Source organism: Pezoporus occidentalis, unplaced genomic scaffold, assembly GCF_034315485.1.
Source record: "Pezoporus occidentalis ecotype Australia unplaced genomic scaffold, CSIRO_AGI_Poc_V1 ctg39, whole genome shotgun sequence".
Classification (NCBI taxonomy): domain Eukaryota; kingdom Metazoa; phylum Chordata; class Aves; order Psittaciformes; family Psittacidae; genus Pezoporus; species Pezoporus occidentalis.
In genome coordinates, this window is record NW_026915713.1 from 3,980,189 (window position 1) to 4,002,967 (window position 22,779).

At 36.0% G+C, this 22,779-nt stretch overlaps 1 protein-coding gene across 6 annotated transcripts in view; it reads left to right on the forward strand.

Annotated features, from left to right (window-relative positions):
* TBC1D32 (TBC1 domain family member 32) overlaps positions 1–19,052 on the forward strand; it is an 81,997-nt gene extending 62,945 nt beyond the window's left edge. For 4 of the 6 annotated variants that reach the window (XM_062632413.1, XM_062632410.1, XM_062632412.1 and 1 more), the window contains 6 exons: positions 9,492–9,561; positions 10,389–10,504; positions 11,191–11,345; positions 13,076–13,216; positions 15,038–15,226; positions 18,329–19,052. In XM_062632413.1, the coding sequence (XP_062488397.1) occupies positions 9,492–9,561; positions 10,389–10,504; positions 11,191–11,345; positions 13,076–13,216; positions 15,038–15,226; positions 18,329–18,448 (791 nt within the window). In that variant the 3' untranslated portion in view covers positions 18,449–19,052. Of the gene's footprint in view, positions 1–7,834; positions 7,924–9,491; positions 9,562–10,388; positions 10,505–11,190; positions 11,424–13,075; positions 13,217–15,037; positions 15,227–18,328 lie in introns of those variants that run through there. The other 2 variants (XR_009967350.1, XR_009967351.1) reach the window with 2 other exon arrangements.
* The last annotated feature ends 3,727 nt before the right edge of the window (positions 19,053–22,779 follow it).

Sequence of the window (22,779 nt, forward strand, 5' to 3'; positions counted from 1 at the left end):
GATAGTGTAAGCAGTCTGGCTCACATTTGAAAGCCCCACAATATATAATCAACCCAAAGCTATGCAACTTATATTAGAATCATAGAATAGTTACGGTTGGAAAGGACCTTAAGATCATCCAGTTCCAACCTCCCTGCCATGGTCAGGGACACTTCACACTAAAGCATAGCACCCAAGGCTCTGTCCGACCTGACCTTGAACACCACCAGGGATGGAGCATTCACAACCTCCCTGGGCAACCCATTCCAGTGCCTCACAACTCTTACAGTAAAGAACCCCCTCCTTATAGCCAATCTAAACTTCCACCGTATAAGTGTGAACCCGTTATCCCTTGTCCTATCACTACATTCCCTAATGAAGAGTCCCTCTCCAGCATCCTTATAGGCCTCCTTCAGATACTGGAAGGCTGCTATGAGGTCTCCACGCAGCCTTCTCTTCTCCAGACTGAACAGCCCCAACTTTCTCAGCCTCTCTTCATATGGGAGGTGCTCCAGTCCCCTGATCATCCTTGTGGCCCTCCTCTGAGCTTGTTCCAAGAGTTCCATGTCCTTTTAATGTTGAAGACACCAGAACTGCACACAGTACTCCAGGTGAGGTCTCACAAGAGCAGAGTGGCAGGATCACCTCCTTTGACCTGCTGGTCGCACCCAGGATATGGCTGGCTTTCTGGGCTGCGAGCGCACACTGAAGCCAGCTTGTGTTAAGTTTCTCATACACCAGCACCCCCAAGTCCTTCTCCGCAGGGCTGCTCTGAATCTCTTCTCTGCCCAGCCTGTAGCTGTGCCTGGGATTGCTCTGACCCAGGTGTAGGACCTTGCACTTGGCTTGGTTAAACTTCATGAGGTTGGCATCAGCCCACCTCACAAGTGTGTCGAGGTCCCTCTGGATGGCATTCCTTCCCTCCAGGGTATCAACCGAACCACACAGTTTGGTGTCATCGGCAAACTTGCTGAGGGCGCACTCAATCCCACTGTCCATGTCACCGACAAAGATGTTGAACAGGACTGGTCCCAACACCGATCCCTGAGGGACACCACTCGTTACTGGTCTCCAGCCAGACACTGAGCCATTGACCACAACTCTTTGTCTGTGGCCATCCAGCCAGTTCTTTATCCACCTATCACATTGATGTCTCTCCAATTTAGAGACAAGGATGTCGTGTGGGACACTGTTGAACGCTTTGCATAAGTCCAGGTAGATGACGTCAACTGCTCTACCCCATCTGTCAGTTCCGTAGCCCCATCATAGAAGGCCACCAAATTGGTCAGGCAGGATTTCCCCTTAGTGAAGCCATGCTGGCTGTCACCAAGCACCTTGTTGATTTTCATGTGCCTTAGCATGCCTTCCAGGAGAATCTGCTCCAGGATTTTGCCAGGCACAGAGGTGACACTGACTGGTCTGTAATTCCCTGGGTCATCCATTTTCCCTTTCTTGAATATTGGGGTTATTTTATCCTTTTTTCAGTCATTGGGAACTTCACCTGACTGCCATGATCTTTCAAACATGATGGCCAATGGTTTAGCAACTTCATTTGCCAGCTCATTCAGGACCCGCGGATGGATTTCATCAGGTCCCATGGACTTGTGCATGTTCAGGTTCTTAAGATGGTCTCAAACCAGATCCTTTCCCACAGTGGGCCTAGGGTCTTCATTCTCACGGTTGCTGCATCTACCTTCCAAGACTTGGGTGGTTTGGTCAGAGCATTTGCCAGTGAAGATTGAGGCAAAGAGGTCATTCAGAATCTCAGCTTTCTCGAAATCCAGGGCAGCCAATTCTCCTGGCAGCTTCTGGAGAGGGCACACATTGTCCCTAGTCTGTCTTTTATTCACAAAAAAAAAAAAAATACTGCATTACAGGATATGTATTAGCTGCTATTGTTGGCAGAGTTATCTGAGTGTTAGTTTTATACTGATGGTGTGCATGCAGCCAGGAATAAAGGATGAATGATAAAGTTAATTTATTCTGAGTGTGAAGTAATATGTTTTAATATTTTGAGGCATTTGAAAAATTAGAAGATTTAGCAGCATTGTTACTATCCACTGGAAAATGCACTTTCATTCTTTACTATCTGTCCAGGGCTTTTCTCTTACGTTGTAGTTCAGTCACTTTGTGTAGTTATTCTGCCACTAACTGTGGATAACTAAGCCTGCTTTGAGGAGAGTGTTCTTTATACTGATATTTTAATTCTCACATCTGTAGGATGCAAATATGGTGTCCTTGGAGGCTTCAGACTTGCCTTTAAAGTTTCAAAGCATGAAACCCCTTTAGAGGATCTCTTATGTAGTGGCCTATACCTTCTGAAAGCTTGCTAACAGAATACCCTTAATTTTGAGAATCTCTCTCCTCTTAATGAAGAGCGTTGCTGAAATAACACTTCTTTCCATCACTATTATACTTTATCTTAAAAGATGCTTAAAGAGTTTTTTGTTGTCCTTTATTAGTTAGTAATTTACTTTTTAACTTCTCAGGAGGCATAGTGAGCAATAGAAGTCTTTTCATGGGCTCATCAGACTTGATACTTACCTATTTCTGATACTTTCCAATTCAGATTATGATTATGATTGTCCTTTAGAAGCCCACATAATATCTTCATGGTGTAAATGATTTACTCAGCACTTAGACTGCCCTTCTTGCTCCTCTCTGTACATCTCTCTTTTTAGGTCACTGTTCAAAGCATCACACATTCTTCAATGATATGGAAGGCTAGGTGTAGTTTTCTGTGTTGGGGAATGCACATCTCCTGTTTCTTTGGAGAACAGCATAGCCTAGAGATCAAACTTTCCAAGGTTATTTTAGTGTTCCCTGTTAAACAGGAAAACTCGCTTTGTTTGAATAATGCAAAAACTAAAGAGAGGAGGAACAGACATCTAGCTGTGCAACTTCCAGGTTCCCAGCAAAGGCAGCATCCTGCTGTTTCTTAATCATAACTGCTAAGTGCTTCCATCCAGTATGGAAGAACTCTAATGAAGGAAAGCAATAGTCTATATTCTGTTCACTTAGATGTCGGGTACCTTAGTGTCAGTTTACTCTCCTCAACTCTTTGTTGAAAGTTAGGATTTAAAGCATGTTCAGGAAATGTCACCTGGATCTTCTACTTCATTGATTTCCCTATGAACCACTGATTAGGTGGATATAGCAACAACACTACACTATTTATCTAAAATTTAATGCTAGAAACACTAGGCTGGAAAATCCTGTGACAATTGCATAGATTAAATTATCTTTTTAGAATGGAAAATCACAAAGAACAGGTACAGAAACTAAACAATAACAATGTAGAAGAAGCCTCAATTCTTGATTTTCTTGAGCTTGACAGATTTTATTTCTTTTTTCATGATGAGCAGACTCAATCTATATGAAATTCCTGTTTCTATTTTATGAGTAATTTTTTCATTTAGTCTCATACAGGCACTACTGGGCATGAATTCTGGGTAAGTTTGCCTGTTAAAAAAAGCTCCAAAATGTAAAGGGTCAGCTGATAAACAATTTTAATTTGCAAATGCTTTTGATATTCCATGTGCTTGAATAAAGTCAAGCTTGGAAATCAGGGAGTGAGAAGCCTTCTCAAGGATAGTAGTCTGGTAAGCAACTGATGTGAAATGTAGGCAAAGGGCTGGTTTTGTCTCAAAGCTTTCTTTCCCTGTCAGCAAAACCATTATCACATATTTTTGTTGTGAAGAGTTCTCCTGACCAGAAAAGAGGAAACAGCATATGTTTCATCAAGGCTTTCTTTTAACTTTTATAGCATAATAGTTACTAAATTTTTTTCAGGCAGGTGTGGCAGTGAGTCCAGGGACACTAGTTTAGACCAATAAATTCATGGTAATTGACATGAAAGTGAAACAAAAGTATGGCTCTAAAAGCAATGATAATATTCTGCCCTGGGACAGTAAAAAGGCTTGATTGTAAGAATTAGTTGTATAGATACATTTACATTCATTTCAGTTTCTTTTTTACGCCATAAAATATACAGTATGGAATACTTATGAAGATAGGAATGCACTTTGAGAACCCAAGCTTGTGTTACACTTCCTGTTTGTACAGAAGCAACAAAGAAAACATGCTCAAATATTTATCAGGCCTTATTTACTTAAAATTAGTTTTCTCACTGATCATATTGATCAGTCAATCAAACTCACAATTGATCAGACTTTTGTACATTTCCCAGGGTTTTCTTCTAATGAAGGGTTGGAATTTCTCCAAGGAGAGCTATTAATTGTTTGAACACTGTGTTACTTCACAATGTCTTTTCTGTATACACATGTGTAGTCACTATCTAAGCTAAAGCTAATGAGTTATTAGAAGGTAATCTATATTCCAGATGCATCTTTCTAGCTGCATATCAAAGTAAGCCAAACATGTGCTTGGCAGTTGTGTATGTCCACCACTGTCTTGAATAAATTTGGGTCTGAGGAACTGAAAAATGGCTTCCAATAGTTGTTTAATTTTTAATGAAAAGAGGCCACAATTTTCATGAAAATGGATGCAGCGCAATGCATAGATATTCAGTGTTTATCATGTTTCTTGCAATGAGAAATCGATTCTCTTAAAAAATGACAGCTTTCTGAACCTGTAGGTACTTGTAATTAGAATAACAGTCATCCATCTGCTGCGGAATCCCTCAGGATTTGAGTCTATTATAAAATTTGCAAATAGGGAAAAATCAAATTAGTTTGGGTTGTTATCATTTTCAAGATAAGAGGTAAGAAAAAATGTCTAATAAACCACTATGCATTTGCAGTGTTTAATTATAAATGGTAACACGAATCTTACTTTGTTTACTTCATACTAGTAGCAATGATGTGGATTCAGATAAGTAAGATAACATACAGTATGTACATTCAATGTAAATGAACGCTATCTATTCCCTTTCCTAGAATTAATACTTTTTTAGTTTGCTTTTATTTTTATCTTTCTTCATTAAAAAACACCAAACATCAAAACCCAAATCATTGATGTTTAGATGTAATGGGCAATAGAATGGTATGAAACTGAAATTTGCTGTATTAGTAAAATAGGCATTATGCATTAGGGATATGAAGTTCCTAAATAGCCGGTTGCTCTTCCTGTTAGCAAGTTCCAGTTCATTGCAACATAAATGCTTTGTGGAAATGTATTAGTTTTCTCAAGCTTCCAACAAACCCATTTCTCAAAGAATTCCACTTGCTGTGTCATCTAATACATTCGTGTCTGGATGTCTTAATTCATCTCCACCTGTGGAAGGTGTCCCTGCCTATAGGGGGTTTGGAACTAGATGGTCTTTACGTTGCTTTCCAACCCAAACTGTTCTATGATTCTTGCAGAATGCCCAAGCTTGGGAATGTTATGAGCTTTCAGTATCAACTGGTTGGGTTTTTTTTTTTGGTAGCTCTGGTTGTGTGAATGACCGTGCACTGCCACAGGGACAGAATCTCAGGGATTTCAGGTGTTGGCCATTAAACTCAAATGTCATGGTGTGTTCCTTCTCTAGATGAGGTTTAGTTCTCTTGCTGAACAAAATCTCATGGTAGTTTTCTGTCATTTAATGAATTCTTAATCTTCTAAGTGTTAGGTGGATCAGGTAATGAACTGAGAAATTTAAAAAACATCAATGCAAAGCTATCTATTGAGAACTGATCAGGAGGAGTAGCAAATGAGAAATACAGGACTGCAATCCCATCCCATTTTTCCCTTCTTCCTGCATCATTTGATGTATTCACGTCTTTAAAGATGGGTGCCCACTTTAAAGATGCAGAAAGCATTTTGCCCTTTACCAGTTTATGTGTAGCTGGACTGAAAATCTTATTAATTTTTAATAATGTTGCTGCCAATAGCTTGAGTATTTGTAATGGCCAGTACATAAAGAAGAAGCTCTAGGTATGAACATTTTGATTTTGTATTGTTATGACAAGCATACTTTTGACATAACAGGAACTTTCAATATTCAATGGAATTGCATATGAGATTACCTAGCTCTGATGGGGAGCCAGCAACATAATTCAGCAGTTATTCTTGGATCTTGTTCACACTGACAAGTGTCTCAGTGAGCCCTCTTCCCTACCCTCGCTGCTTCTCCCACTCATGCAGTAGAGGTCCTAATTCTCTCTTTTTTGGTTCTCTGTGGAACACTGAATTTGATCAAGAGATAGAAGGGTTGAAGTTAAAGAGGAAGATTACCAAGTCACAAACAGATAGTCCAAGTCATAGAAAAAGATAATATTCTACATTTTTTCACACGTAGTGTTCTTTTGTTTGTTTGTTTCAAGTTATCACTGACAATTAATAGTTTACGGTCCCTGTCATTTCAAAGGAAGTATTTTGTTTTCTTGAATGAGCAAGATTGTGTTAAATAGTGGATTAAAAAAAAAAAAATTGAGAGCAGACATACCAATATTTAATATGATTAGCTTATCTGAAGTGTGTATGGTAGGATGCTAGTATGAAGAGCAGTTGCTTGGCTGAAAAAGGCAAAAAATAAAATCATTTAGACCTAAAAATGGTGCATACTTCCTGTTGTTTTTTTAATGCATTTTAGAATGAGAGATAAAGTCAACTTTCTATATTTTTTTTCTGTTAATTGTAAATCTGCTCCTAGAGAGTTCAGATATCCTTCAAATCACTGGATTAATTTTGATTTCATTTCTATTTACAGTGTTTAAATTTAAAAAGTATAAAATACTTGTTTAACATAATTCTTTATTAGATAAATAAAAAGCTGCCAAAGCATATTCTTCATGCCATTTTGTATAGCCACAGTGCTGTATCATGTTTTATCTGATTCACAGTTCAGAGAGCTGGTGTGTTCTTTGAGCATAAATGGCATTCTTATTCAGAAAATTGATCTGTTGATGCATAACAGAAGTTATGAAACCGATTGTGTTTCAAGACAGTTAAATCAGGTATGTTGATAAATATCTGTCAAATGAGCTTTGTAGAAAATTAAATTCAGTATATTAAATCAGGTGTATGAGCATCATTACAGTAGTACAGGGACAACATACTCCTGCAATCATACTGGTCAACAACTCTTTTATCTGTGGATTGCAATACGCCGTATTTCAGTATTCTGCTTCTTGTTAATAACAATTTTCTAAGCTTAATGGAGCATTTAAGGTTTCTAGGTCCAGTTTTTAATCAGAGGGAAGTGGTCCTTTGTATATTCTGTATGACTGTATAGTTTCCTAAAGCCTAATCTTCCCAGTTTGTAGTTGATAAACAAAATGAAAAACCAAAACTTTTGACCCAGGACAAAGAACCACAGTTTGTGTGTTCCTATTGCAAGTTGTGGATTGGCAGCAACTTTACTACCTAATGTATGGAGCTATTATTATATCATATACACTGGTGTACAAAAGCAAGAGTTTTTGCCTTGATGAGGTAGTGTGCAATATAGAATTATTGTTCAATTCAATCCAAACTCTATGTAAATTTTATCTTCTTTCACAATACAGGGGAAAATATCAAAAAGAAAACTGATAGGGAGAAAACCCTTTTCAGTAACTAAGAAATTGCTACAACAGAGAAGAAAAGGCAATAAGAATCAATTAAATCAGTGTGTTCTTTTAATGTGAATGAGAAATAAGCATTCAATATTTGCTGTAAACTGTTACAGCATGGAAACTGGGCTCAGATTGTGGGTTATGATGCAGCTGATCCTAATTACACCCTTCCTGGACTGGGATACCAGCTCCTGCATTGCCACCCACGGGATGATCCCCCCTCCTAGTGGATGCAGGGCTTCCTTGTGGCTTAGTTGTTATATTGCTTGCCCCTCTTCTGTCGTTAAATATGGTCATGTCAGGGCTGAATTAGCAATTAGTCATAGCAAACTCATTCAGATTCCCCCGGTTTTTAGATTATAAGATTGCCTCTTGCCTTCATGATTGCACACAGGAGCCTGAAAATGAATTGACTTAGTATGGTAATTGCAGCCTGAGTAAACAGGTAACTTGGAACGGGAGCTGTAAAAAGATACTAGCTGTTTCACTCATGTCTGGGGGGTTTTAACTGAAATGATCTGTGATTTTATATGTATTCTTCCAAATACTGTGTTGCTGGTATGCTGTGCAAAAAAATATTTGAACTTCTGTACTTTGGGTAAAAAAAAACCCTTTCTGATGTGGTTTTGGTATTTCAATCCCATCAGATTAATAAATTAATTCATTCTACTCAGAGACCAGTTGATTTTTCTTATATATAAATGTATTTGTCAAAAATACGTTAATTTCTCATAACCCTAACACTTAGATCATTCTTCTCTATTAAAGTTACAATACAGAGTAGTTTTTTTTTACCATACTTCCTTTGCTGAATTTTATTGCTTCATTGCCGAGTGTAATTTTGCTGTGTTGTTTTCTTCAAAGAAATTTCAACCTGCTTCATCCCATCTGAGTAGGTGCTCCTTAAATAATTTTTCTTGAACTTTTCTTCCCAACCATAGACATTTCCTCCCTTAACCTGTAAATATTTCATCTGTAATACCTTACTCCCTGTTACTAGGAACATAAGAGTGCTTACCTGAATAGGTAGCCAGGGAATCCTGGCTTTATTTCTGGTTTAATTCTCTGTCTGAGCAGGATTTATAAAAAATACATATCAGGTTACCGTGTGATCTGCTTAATCAGAATTTTGCATTAATCACTTACATGAATATTTTAACTTCTGCTGCCATATCGGTTATTTACATTTTTAGCAAAGTATGTCAGTTGCGGGTTGTTGTTTTGTTTTTTTGTTTTTTTGTTTTAAATTTGCTTAGTTTGTTGTATTTTAAGTAACACTTTGAAAGAAGTATATTAAAGGTTTAAGCCCTCAGCTTTGTAAATCATAATATTATTTTTTCTATCTATATTTATATTAGGTGATATATGCACATGAGAGAAGCAATGCCCTATTTTTAATTGCATTTGCAATTTAAAATTTTGAGAAAATATTACAACAGATGTAGCTTTAATTCATGATTTACTAATTAGTCTAACTTGTTTTTTTAATTTGAACAAATGCAGAAAATGGGTTATATGTTACTGTGTAAAGAACAAGGCAAAGACAGGATTCTTAAATCCATCAATTATAAAGTTTCCTGTGAGTCACATCAAAATTGAATTTCTGTTAATAAAGTTGGTTTTACAGCTAGGAGACTTAAAGGACACTGGAATGGAAGAAAATAGATCAGAAAATGCTGCTTTATCTAATTTCTTGGCCAGAAGGGATAATGTTCTACTAAGAAATGGGACTGAAAAATATGTTGTTTGTTTACATTGTGCTGTAACGCTAATGATCACCATACTAACAGTGAAGATTTTCTTCTAAAGAAGATGATTTTAGTAAATAATAATTACAAAAAAAAAATATATGAAGAATTCAGATTCCTGATGCACCCTTTGCAAACACTGTTAAACTCATTTTGATTAAGAAGCAGTTCTCCAGAATTGGTATTAATACATAATAGAAGCTTTACTTTAGTATTCAGTTAAAATCATATTTATTGTAATACTTTATTATATCTTTTGTTTTAGCCATGGATGGAGATGTGAAGAATGAAAGCCTTTCATCTGTGCAGCAGCTTGGTGTTGAAATGACAGTCAGGTATGTGGTATTAAAATACTTCCCTAGTGTATTTCTAAGATTTGTTTGATTTTCATTGAATGACTTTAATGATACTTAATCCATCATCTCAATGCTTTCTACCATTTTAAATCTAAATATAATCTTAAAGAAAATTAACTTTCAAAGTGAAAAAGGTATTAATGCATAATTACATTATATTTACATATTATAGGTTATTATCCTTTAGTGTTGTAAAGGGTAATTGTAACTTGTTAGTAAGATTTACCATAAAATTACATTATCCTTAGTTATATGTGGTGAGGTTTTTTGTGGGTTCTTTTTTCCTGTATATTACTTCTCTAAATGGTTCTGTTTAGCTAAGCTTAGTTATAAGCCATTTGAACATTTTACTTGGCTGGTAATTTGCAAAGCCGTGATGAAGGAAAAGCTAATGTGTCTGTGCTTCCAGAGATTGTACTCTTTAGCAATAATATTTGAATTCTGATGCTAATAATTATACATGAATGAATATACTCAGATGGAATTCTAAATAATGTATATGAAGAAAATGAGTGTTAGAATACATGCTCCTCCCCACCACCGACTTTAAAACTCAACTAAAAGGAATTTAGGTGAGGAAGTGTAACACCGAGTAGCAGATATTTGGTGTGCATCCTTCCTAGATAAAGCATAGTAGGTTTTATTAAACCATTTATGTGTGTGTCTACAGCATAGTGTTTGTAATGACCAACACTATGACAGCTTAATTTTCACAGGTCTATTAAGTATCATTTCTTGGTTTTTAGGAATAAAAAAAAAGAAAAAAGACGTTTAAACAGTTTTGGTTTTCTCTCTTTTTGTGCTAGATATGGAAAATATCTAAACTTGCTAAAAGAACATGCTGAAAATGGGTTGTGCTTCGTGTTAATGAACTGCAAAAAATTTTTGAAACAAGAGCAAAGAACTGTGGTATCCTCACTTTGTATCCTTTCTTGATGTCGTAAACTCTGTTGCCTAAAAATACCGGAACTGGAACTCTCAGTTTGGGCTTTTGGTGTAGTGTTAATGTATAATATGCACATCCACATATGTGAAAAATGGGGTGGGAAGGCAAAAAAAAACAAAAAAACCACCCCAAAGCAGCACTTTTACTTTGAAATTTTGTTAAGCAAGTTAAAATGCACACCCAATGCACTCCAGAAACTCTTCATCCTTTTGTCTCTATACTTTGTTAAAATTGTAAGTCTTCCTCATTTTTGTCATAAACTGTTTTGGAGTAGGATCACACCATTCTGTATGTGATAAAGAGTCTGCAGCAGTGAATCTCTGAGCATTAATGAGTATGTGTGGTACACCCACAATACCAACAGTATTAATGGTATTGTCCATGTAATGATATGTGTCTGTAAACTGATCAATGGCGATGTTTTGATTTCAGACTGGAAAAAAAGTAGTGTATTGTGAAAATAGCTTAAGTTTCTCTTAATTCAGTTTGAGAGGCATCTGTGCCTCAGGAAGCTGGCTTCTGTGCAGCTGTATTCCCTTTGTCCCATCTCTAACAAACTAGCTCTTGCCTTTATTGTGCGTGGGTCTGGGGAGAAGGAAGGCTGCAGTTCCCGAAGGACAGTGAGAAGTTTTCTGCTCAAGTTCCTTAACCTTCTCATGCAGGCTGCTTGCAGGAGCACTGTCCTGGCTATGACTGGTTTGCGTCTTCTGTCTTCCTCATCATGTCAGGGGACGGGGAGAAGACACTGATGTTTCTTAAACAATTTTCACGTCTTCTTGTTTCAGCATTTCTGTGGCTACCAAGACTGCATATATCTGTAAGAACTCAAAAGCTGTCTTTCTGAAAAGCAACTTTGAAAGTTTCTAAAGGAGACTATTAATTTCCTTAGCTTTGGGTGGGGTTTTTTTGTGTGTTTATTTGTTGTTGTTGATTTTTTTTTTTAATGCATTAAGTTTTTATTAAAGACCTTTAACTGAATAAGTGACCCTGAAAAAGTCTCCCAGAAAAATATAGATTTGACATTTGCTCAAATGATTGTTTAAAAGTAGTGAAAATACAGGTGAACTGATAGTAAAGGGAACATTATTTAATTTTAAAGCTGCTAGTAAAATAAACTGTCAGTGCTATTAAATTCTGTGTGAAGGCTGTGGTACTGTGGAATGACCTTTTGTTTTAATTATAGTTATAGAGTGAAAGTTCATCCTTTTGATTTTTTGTTTTTCCTAATAAAACTACCAATCAGTTTTAGAATTTACTGAATAAACTAGGATATATTTGTAAATTAAAAAAAATTATTACTGCCCAAATACTGATTGTTTGACAGTTTGAAATTATTAGCATCTTGGATCAAGTTTGTAGTATAGGAAAAAACATTTCCAAATTTCATTAGGTGTGATTCCATCTATTTAAGGTAAAACCCCTTCAGTTTTACTTTGTACATTGTTATGTTGTCTTAAATATTTTGAATGGAAATTGTAGAACAACTCTAGTCTTTATTAGAGAACTCCAGGCTACAAGAAGCACGGATTAGATTCCTTACCTCTTCTGCACGCAGTCCTCCACATTAATATGAATTGGTCCCTCTTGTCACCAGAAGTGACTGTATTGGTCCACTCATAGCACTGAGTCTAGCTGTGAGGTTTTTCCAGCAGAATGAAGTTTTGCTCCATTGTGTGAATATAATTGTGCTGAACACCATCATTGCTGAGAACTTCAGTTATCTGTACAGTTGTCTTTACAAGAACTAGCCAGCAGTGCAGGCAGGTTACTGCAGTGCTAATGTTCATTCTCAATGCCTAAATTATTTCTTTTTCATAATATATCTTCAAGACACAAAGAGAAAGTTAAGTAATTAACCTATTTGCATAACTGCTGCAATGTCAACTAAAATAAAATGTCAAAACATGAATGACAAATTATCCAGCTGTTGGATTATGTTGATGCCTACTTCAGGAAGGAGTAAAATGCCAAAGGATGTACCTTGACAGTCCAGCATTACCTGGAAACCAGACCCTGATTTCCAGAGCTTTCCATACTGATAGAATCTCTGTTACTTTTGCTGCACAGAACAGAATTTCACCAGCCATACATACTGCAAAGAAATGTGCACACACACACAGAACAACTTCAAATACAAGTTCCACTCTATTCATTAACAAATGGGGAAAAAAAATTGCAACATAGTCTTTTTTTCACTTCTGTTCTTTTGTTTAAAATATAACGATAGTTTCTCCATCCCTGCTTTCACAATTTAAGCTTACATGAAATAAAGAACTAGGTTGCTATTGCAAAGGAATTGTCAGGATATATTTAATATCAGTTTCTAACTTTTAATTTTCTTTAGTATAACTACATGTTTTTCCTAATTAGTACTTTTTTAGTTAATTATATTTCCTATCTCTAAAATAACTGGATTACTTATCCTACAAGTAAAGATGTGTACTTTTATATATTGTTCCCTCAAAGCTATTTTAAAGTAACATATTTTCTGTAATCCTTTTCCTCAATTTTGTTCTTGCTGCTGCTGCTGTTGTTCTTGTTAATCAGGTGCACCTACCTGCTACCACAGTGGAATCTGGCATCCATCCAGTCTATTTCTGCAGCACTCACTACATTGAAATGTTGCTGAAGGCTAAGTTGCCACTTGTCTTTGCGGCCTTCCAAAGGTCTGCTTTTACTCCATCCCAGGTAACTGATGAAAGCATATCAAAGTATCATCAAATTTTTGCACATAAATCCACCAAATCAAGTATGTTTATACAGCAAGTGTGTGCGGTTATGAAAGTGTGGGTGAGAGATAGTATTGAATGTGAGTGACTTAGAGCATCTGAAAACAGAAACGGACTTTGGTGGAATAATGACAGTGAACTGCAGCTAATTACCTTCTATTACATGTTCATGCAGAAAACCTGATAAAAGTACTATTTACTAAAAACCTCAGATTTATCATTAAAAATAAGTAGAATATCTTATTCCCTGAAATAACTTTTTAAATTTTCCATAGGAAGGAAATGAGTAATTTGGGATAGGTGTATAATAGGAACCAGTTCAGGTAATATGATAGCAAAATTAGTTTTATATGAACTACCCATACTGTTACAATCAGGCAACACACTAACCTTCTATATTAAAGAGATATTACTAAAGAAGAGTATTTATCCATAATGTTAGCTTTCATTTCACCTACTTCCTATGATTCTTTGGTAATACGGCATGGTAATATGTGTGGAGAATTACTTGTAAAGACTACAGTCATGATGAAGTGTAAGCAGTGTCATGCAATAATAAATTAGATTGCAAATGCAAAGGACCTCTTGCCACAATAAGAAAGCTTAGTGCTGTTCCAAGGGAAATATTTTTCATCTTATTACTTCAAAATCCCTTTGCAGCTTAAGAGACTTCTTAATGGGAGCAGATGCCAGTGTGGTACAAATACTACTTTAAAAAGTCAGCTTGGGATTTGGTCTTTGAGGAGAGAAGATCAGCAGATGAGGGACTTTTATCTCAGCATAGGAATGAGGTGCTCATAATAAGGTTCTTGTTTTGGGGTGGGGAAACACATAGAGACTATCACTCCTTCCTCAATTAGTCTTGTATAAGTTATACTGTATACTGTTCTACTGCTTTTGTATTTTTTTACACTCAACTAGTAATAGACTAGTTATTCTGAACTGCTGACAAAGTTTTTTGTTTGGGGATTTTATTTTTATTTAATGTGTTACTGAAATGCCACTGGTGGGTGCTACTGTATCTTCTGTATGCTACTGCAGTTCTACTGCAGGATTAAAAACAAATGAACCCTGAATTGTGAAAACAACTCTGTAGTTAGGTGCATGTATGTTAATAAATACCTGAAAACAGATTCAATGCCAGGGTATGGCTGCTGTCATCTAATTAGAATTTTGGGTACTTTTGCTTCTGCATATTTTTAAACACATTAAGGACTGATTAGCAGAAGATCTGTGGTCTGGAACTAAATGAAGTTAAATGTGCTATATGCTTCTCAATATGTTGTGATTTAGAACTGGAAAAAGGAGTCACTAAATGTGTTCCATACGGACTTCATTAAATGAAAACATGTCTTGGGGAAGGGGTTAACATTAATTTATAAGCAAAGAACTGCTTTTATTTAGAGGAAAATCCATGTTAAACATACCTTCATAACCCTCATTACACTTTAGGCCACATTTATAAAATCTTGAAAAAATCCCTTTGCTTTTATTGGACTTTGAGCTTTATGTCTCAGCCTCAGTTGCCCAAACGTACTCAGCTAAGTGAGATGCGCACATGCAGGGTGTTAATGTTTAGCAGAACCCACTGGAACTCTACTTGGAGGCTGCAACTTAAAAAAATGGTGATTCTTGGCTTCTTTTGTACTTTATCACTTTTATTTTCATAAGTAGGGTAATGGTATAGAAAAAGGAGTCCATAATGTAGAAAAGAGGTAAAGGTTATCACTTAAGACTTGTCTACAGCGATTTAATTATGTATCATTTTGTTCTCATCTAGATTTGTCTGCAATGGATAACTCAGTGTTTCTGGAATTACATGGACTGGAGGGAGATCTGTCACTACATTGCTACATGTATCTTGCTTGGCCCTGATTATCAAATATATATATGTATTTCTGTGTTCAAACACCTACAGCAAGACATCCTGAAGCACACTGAAGCCCAAGATCTCCAGGTTTTCCTTAAAGTAAGGGTTTCTTTTTAAAATTTTTTAACTGCTGAAGGGAAGCAAAACTCTCCGTACTGAAAGGTCTTGCTGAATTTCACTCACTGATTTTGAGTGAAATGATACTTTATTTACTTCTTTGCAGAAAATTATGGTATTTTCCAGAGAATAGCTTTCCTGCATTTGTCCTGATCAGTTCCCTTTGTCAGCAAAGTAAATAGCCACACTAAGTCATGAGGTCATTTAATTCAGTTCTCTGTAAGTGACCCCCATCTCATTAAACTAGATGTTCTTCATAGAAGTGGGTTTACAAAGTGGTCTCTTCCTGAAGCTTGAAGAGATGAGATGTGGCACAAAGCTCAGTGAGCTGTTATTTTGAACAGATGCCAGTTACTATATAGCCAGCCTCAAAATTTCATATTCTTTGCTATATTATAAATTACATTTCTTTATTGGATTCTTTGTGCTCAGCTATAGATACAGTCATAACTCTTCTTCCTAGAGACACCTCTGTTTATTTTCATTGATCTTTTTCTTCAGTCAAAATTCTTCTGAGAGCTAGATATCTACATCTTACTCTATCCTAAAAACAACAGTTTTCTGACTAATTTGCATCCAACTTACATATACTTAAATATGAATAAGCTGATCATTTTCCTTGAAATGTTTGCTAAGGTCTAATGATTGGATTGTTTTGTTTGACCTGGTTTTGGTCAATGTGGCTTAAAAACTACTTTGTCTTGATGGTTTTAGTTGGATAGGGTATGTAACTTTTAGGAAATTTTTCGAGCATATGCACCTACAAGCTAAAGATTTGATGTGGTACTGTTAATGAGAAATGCTGTATATTAGTGCACTACTGGAGTATTTAAAATTCCTTGAGTGTCTACTGTAGAAAAAGGGGAGTTAATGGCATACTGAAATAGTAATCTTGGTTTCAATAGCTCTTAATACATCTAAACAACAAAAAAATACTCTGCTATTATATTCATTCAGTTTTATGTGAGGTTACTTGGGTTTAATACTTGCAAAGGTGTTAGCTGCCCTTTTTTTAGAAATAACCAAATTAATTTTCAAGTTTTAGCCAATTTCTCAGCACAACATTCATGAATTTGGATTACTGTAGTGGAGTAATTCTTTTAAAAGTGGAAGTATAAACTATTCTGAGAACATAGTCCAAGTGAAGAAAACTCCAAGTGAAGAAAAGATGCCTACAATCTCTGAATATTCATGTTATATTTTTTTCAATGAAATGTCACATCTTGGACTTCATACTAGCACTGGTCATTTGCTATACAAACAAGTCCTGCTGCCTGTTTTCCTTTTAAGAACCAATAGTATGTTCTGTTTTTAAGTTTCCAACATGCTTTATGCCTGTAATGGAAATATGATGATTTGATAGCAATACCAACATTTGTTGGTATTATCTAAAAAGTAGTTCCTGCTAGCTGTTAAAATTAAACCCAAATATTTTCATCTTCAATATTAATGTACTTTTATTTGCACAAAAAAAAAAAAAGTTGGAGACAGCTTTGCTGTCAATTCACATGACATTATGCCTAGCACTTAAAGTTGAAACATTATTAATTAGTAGAACTTTCATTCTTCCAGTATCACCTTCTAGAGATAACATGACCACCTGTGAGAGAGGTCATTTTCTATTACTCTACTATTTGCCTTTCCTCTGTGCCAAGAGGAAAGTTAAGTAATGAATTGTCCATGAACATTTTGTCCATTTTTCTGGTTCTTTCCGTTGGCTGAGATGGATTGCTAACAGTTATGATCCCTTTGAGATATCTTGGAGTTTCAGCATTAACTGAATTTTTTAAATTTATTGCTTGGCCCTTTATTAGTCCTTTCATGGAAGGGTGGAAGTGCATAGATTTGTAATTTCTACATGTGAACCAAGAATACTGTAAACTGCCACCTCAGTAAGCCCATCTTAACGATCTTGATTTCATTGGTTTAATTTGGATAAAATAGAGAAACTTGGGCTTACAGGGTTTGTGACTTGTAATAGCACATACAGAGCTAGTATGTCAGTCTTCTGGAAGTAACTTAGCTACTGCTCACTTTATTTTCTGTGGGTATGGGCCATATTATTGACAGCTAAATCACTAACCAATGTTTTAATATGTGTGCACAGTTAATATGATATTTGCTTAAAAAAAAAGGGGAAAGGAAAAAAAAAGAGTTAAATACCTACTACAGTTCTCTGTTGAAGTCCATTTTCTTTTCCTCTGTATTCCTGTTCAGATGCCAGAGTGCAGCCTTCCAAGCCTGAGTAGACGTTCTCAGGAGAGTTCTACTTAACAGAGATGTAGAGTCAATACCCCAGTAGATAAAATGTGTCCACAATGACTCTCTGGCTCCAGTGAGCTTTTTGCAGCATATGGTGTCAACAGTGGTAATACTGCTTAGTAGATGCTGGGCACACTAATTTTTCCTGTTCAAAGCAGCAACTAATTCACCCGTTTTATCTAAACTGTTCTTCAGATCCTACTTTCTGCTGTGCACCCTTCCCAACCCTCTAATCTAGTAGCCATAGAAAGAACATGGCCTGTTTCTTTCTTTTTCCTGAGGGTCCCCTTTTTTACTCTGTCTTGGAATTAGTGAAAATGTAATGATTTGTAGTGATGCAGAAGTCTTTATTATGTTTTTAATCACTTTATAACAATCTTTGTCATTGATTTTAAAAGTAAGTATCTACTGTTACTGTCCTAGTTTTATTGAGTATCTAGTTGGATATAAAAACCACATTAACAAACTTCCAGCATGCCATGTGCTGGTATAGAAATGTTTTAAAAGAATATTTGTGTACATGGTTTTGCCTTCTTAAAGCTTACTTTGTTAACCCTGAAAATCTTCAGTATGTAATGTTCTCAAAAAATGAGATAAACAGCATCCACCTGAAAAAACTATTTGATACTAAGACTTTAATTAAAAAGAATTGTCTGGAAGCAGATATTAGCAGTTCTTTGTTTCTAAATGAAATGTAATAAAATGTATTTTAAACACCCAAGCAGAACAAAATGAGGTATCTTTAGAAGCTTTGAATTCATTAAATTTGAGTTGTGAGTCTTTTTTCCTAGCTTATAAATGTTTCTATGTGTATTTGTGCAGGAAGAACCACTCCATGGATTTCGAGTGAGTGATTATTTAGAATACATGGAAAGCTTGGAGGCAATCTACAGACCTATGCTGCTGGAAGACATGAGGAACATAAGAGTGCAGAATACATAGATGAAACAAACAGGCACTTCCTTTTCCCGTTTTGATTACATCCTTTAAAGGGATGCTGATTCATTGATATATCAGTTTCACTGAAAATAAGTCAGGCTGTGTGAATATACATACTGTAAAATAAATAAATAAGGAGGGGGTTAGGAATATAGATTTTGCAAAAGGACTTAATCTATGTTTAAGGACCTTAAGTAACACATTTTCCCAGAAAAGGTGTATATGCAGCCTCATTTTCAGTTAGCAAAAGGCAGCTTCAAAACCCACCTGTATGGTGCTGAAATGTCTTCCTTAAAAAGTCCTGGGCCTGTTCCCAGCTTTCTGCATTGTCACCTCCTTGTAGCATGGTCCTAAAACCTTCATATTTTGCTAAGGTCTGACAAAACGATTTTTCTGAGAAACAATGCTAGTATGTATTCCCGTGCATGAAAAGTCAACAAATGAAAACCAAATTCCCTGTACACAGCTGTTCTGACTTTGTGGATAAGGTTGAGAAAATGGGGTGCTCAAATGCATGCAATAAAAAAAGACTGATATTCCTGTCTTTTTAAAAAATAAAGGCGTAGAATCTGTGATTCTAAAAAATAAATCATTTTACATCATAAAACATCTATCTGTAACATACACACTTTGACTGCATAAGTAAATGAGAAGTCCTGAGGAGCTTGCTTTTCATACCTCTGGAAAATGGTAACTTTTAAATATTCTGGTTTCATTCAGACAGGAAAACTAATAAGAAGCTTCATTTGTGCTTGCCTTTCATTATAAATGAAAAGCAAGAATTAAGGCTGTTTGTTAGGTATTTTCTAACACCAGTACAGTGTAGGTAAAATTTCAACATTATTGAAGTTGATTGATTGACATTCCCAATTTCAAAGGAAACGTGGTTTTCTTGGGGACTGCTGCATCCCATTCACTGTAAGGATAGGTTTCCAGTAATGATCAGTGGGCAGCTGAGGAAACATTCTAGTAGCTTTATTTTCCATATTATATCAGTCATTGTTAAATATTAAGAATTCAGTATATATTTGTGCACCAATTAATAGTTCTTTTTTGAATCCAAATTTTAAAGCACTGGGCATGATGTTGAGTCAGTAATACTCAGATGACAACATATTCTTTGAAAAAAAACAAAACCCAAACCAAAAAATGTTTCAAAAACTCAGGTGAAAGGTGACTTACTGGAAGAAAGAAATGACTTTAGTGGAGATTTTGCTTAGAAGACTTCATCTCTAGACACCCTCCCCTCTCCTCCCCCCCCCCCCCCCCCGCACTTTATTAGTGCATTGTTTCAAACTGTATTCTTTGAAAAAAAAATTAAAAACTCAGACTTAACTGCCCTCTCACCTAGCCCAGCCTTCAACAAGACTTACCCAGCACCTGTATTTACTCGTCTTCGCACAAAATTTTTATTTAAGGTCTTGAGATCTGTGTTAGAACATAGTATTACTCACTAATGGCATGTTCAGTGATGGCATCTAAATAGGCTTTGCAGAAAACAGCAAATGCCTGGTTACTTTGAGAGTATAAGAGGTTCTCTAGTGTCAGCAGTATCAATTCCTAAACAGCTTCTTGAAAACAAGATTAATTTTGGACAATAGACCTGTTCTCATCCTGAAATACTCTTTTTCCCTAAGTAAATTTGCATTAGTGAGTCTGAAGTTTCTTTAAACTCATGCTTCATCCTTTAACCACCCAGAGCTTCAAGCAAATGCTGAATGTATCTTGTTATAAGGTGATCTATCCTTTCTTAGGATTTCAGTTTTGTTTCAGCCAAAATAATAATTGCACTACTTCAGTTTAAAGTGATATGCCCAATCCCTGCAATTACATTCAAAGAGATTTTTGGTCTTGGTAATTATTTTGCATAGAAGTTTGGTAAATTGCCCTGTACCTTGCAATACCAGACCCTTAGTACTTTGATGTTTCCCGTGACATTGATGCTTTATCAAATGAAGCAAGATCTAGCTTCTCTAGCAAAAACTTACTGTGTTCTTACAAGAAGTCTTTACACTGTGAGGTGTTAAGGAGCCAGCATAATTCATCAGATCCCTGCTGTAGCTAATTTCGTAACTAAGCATTATAAATTCCCCAAATGCATCCAAGTTATCTAGGCAACATTACCACATGTTATTACATAGTGAAAGTTAAGTAGTTCTTTATTTGATTAAAGAAGTAGAGAAAATATTATGCTTTATGAACAGCTGCAGTAGCACTTGCTTTACAGAATGTCTGGAATCTCAAAGTATTTTGATGAGAATTTGTGACACAATAAATGTTTTAGGAGTCCAACAAAACCCACGTGTCGAATTTAGACTTCTCCAATATTATTGCCACGTCCCTGGGAGACAAACTGAACATTACTGCAAAGATCTTGAAAAACAACATCACTAGCTAAAATGAATGTGTGAGCACATACACAGATTATAAAATACATTAGAACCTGTAGTGAATTTCTGTAATTATATGTAACAAACCTAAGAGCGAACACTGACAAAGGCTATGCCACTAATTTATATTTTCCTGACTGCATTTCATAAGTTCAGGGGTTTAGCTTTTTTCCTGTCTATAAAAAAATAAAAGTCTTAAATATTTTTTGAACTGTGTTGGCTCTCTTACGTTAATAAAAGAGGATGGCAAGTATGAGGAAAAGATTACAACTGATGGAACCAAGTATTTTCCTGACACCAGGGTAAAGAATGTTAAGACTCCCATAAAATCTGTTTTTTTTTTTTAACCTTCATAGCACTCTCTGTTTTTAAAATAACAACTTTTTGGCATCTATCTCAAAATAACCAAATGACAAACATCCAGATGTGAATAATATTAGAGAACTAATGTATATGTCTTTCTGGAAACTCTCTACATTTTTAAAGATACCATAGTTCATTAAGGTGCCATTTAGGAACTCATCAGTTCCTTTGTATCAATCAGCAGCAGATATTTGTCAGGAAAATCAGCTGTTGTGCTAGGTATTTGGGTCTCGCCATCTAAATAGGTGCCACTTTCTATTCATCATCCCTCGAGAGAGAGGCACTGCAGAGCTGACTGTAACATCAACAACTTTTACCAATACTGCACCAAATCAATGCAAAGAGGTACAGCGCACAAGAATCAGGAAAATGAGTCAAATACAGATATAAAGCAAACAGCTTAAGTACCGTATGCTGCTATTGACAAAAGCACATTTTGCCTTGCCTCCAGCAATTCCATCAGCTGCAATTTCCCCATCTGCAAAACAGCTATATTTTCATACAATCCATGTAGGTGCTGAGATGATTAATTAGAGAGTATTTGTAAAACATTTAGTGCATGAAAAATTCTATGTAAATGCTAAATCTTAATACCAGATAATATGAAATTCCATTGTGCCCTACAACAGAAAGCAGGACGTTGGCACATGTTACAAGTATACTGAAGCAGCTTGAAGTGGTGGTGGTCAGGGAAAGCAATGGCATCTTCTTTGGATCAGTAACAGTCTGAAAACAAATTACCATTTTAGCAACAGACATCTGAAGACATGCTCACATCCTCTATTACCTCTGGTTTGAAGCCTTCCTCATCCAGCTTTTCTGGCTTATATATAATTTCCCCACTCCACTCCCTCTTTTCTTTCAGGGAACTAAAAGTCTACTGAGATGTAGATATTTTCTGTCTCTAAATCTTTATGTGTTTTTCTGGTTGCCTCTTCCAGCTTCTTTATCCCTGCTTTCCATGATTTTATTTACCTCTCTCAGGCTTCTTCTGTCTCTTATTTTCAGATGCTTCATTGTTTACAATCCCGAGTAAGGGTCCCAGCCCTAATGGTTAATAAGTGTTACCTCACTTGTCTCTAAAATTTGTAACTAAATATGATATAAAATAAACAAAAACCACAACACAAGCACTAAAAATCCCAACTTGGAAAAAATGAGAAATTAGGTGTTTCTTTCCAAGCAGAATACATATTTTCTTTTTTCTTTGGACAGACTGGGTAACTCTAAAGTAACTTATTAACTTAACCATCACATCTAGTCTAAATTCCTCAATTCGTGACAAACCAGACATGACCCCCCCTCAAGTAAGCCATCAGCAGTCCTGACCCAGTCTTCCACTGGACAGAGGTAAGCAATGCTGACTCTGCCTGTCACATCCCCTAACCGTCATCTGGGATGCCACTCTGAATAGATATTTTCCTTAAAAGACATGCAGTTTCCAGCAGCCTCTGTAGCATGACTCAGCCCTTTGGGATGAAATGAGTAATCTGCAAATGTATTTTTCATCTGTTCATGTCTGCCATGTTGCCTTTTGCCAAGTTCTTTTATTTCTGAAAACTTTGAGTACTTATCTAATTA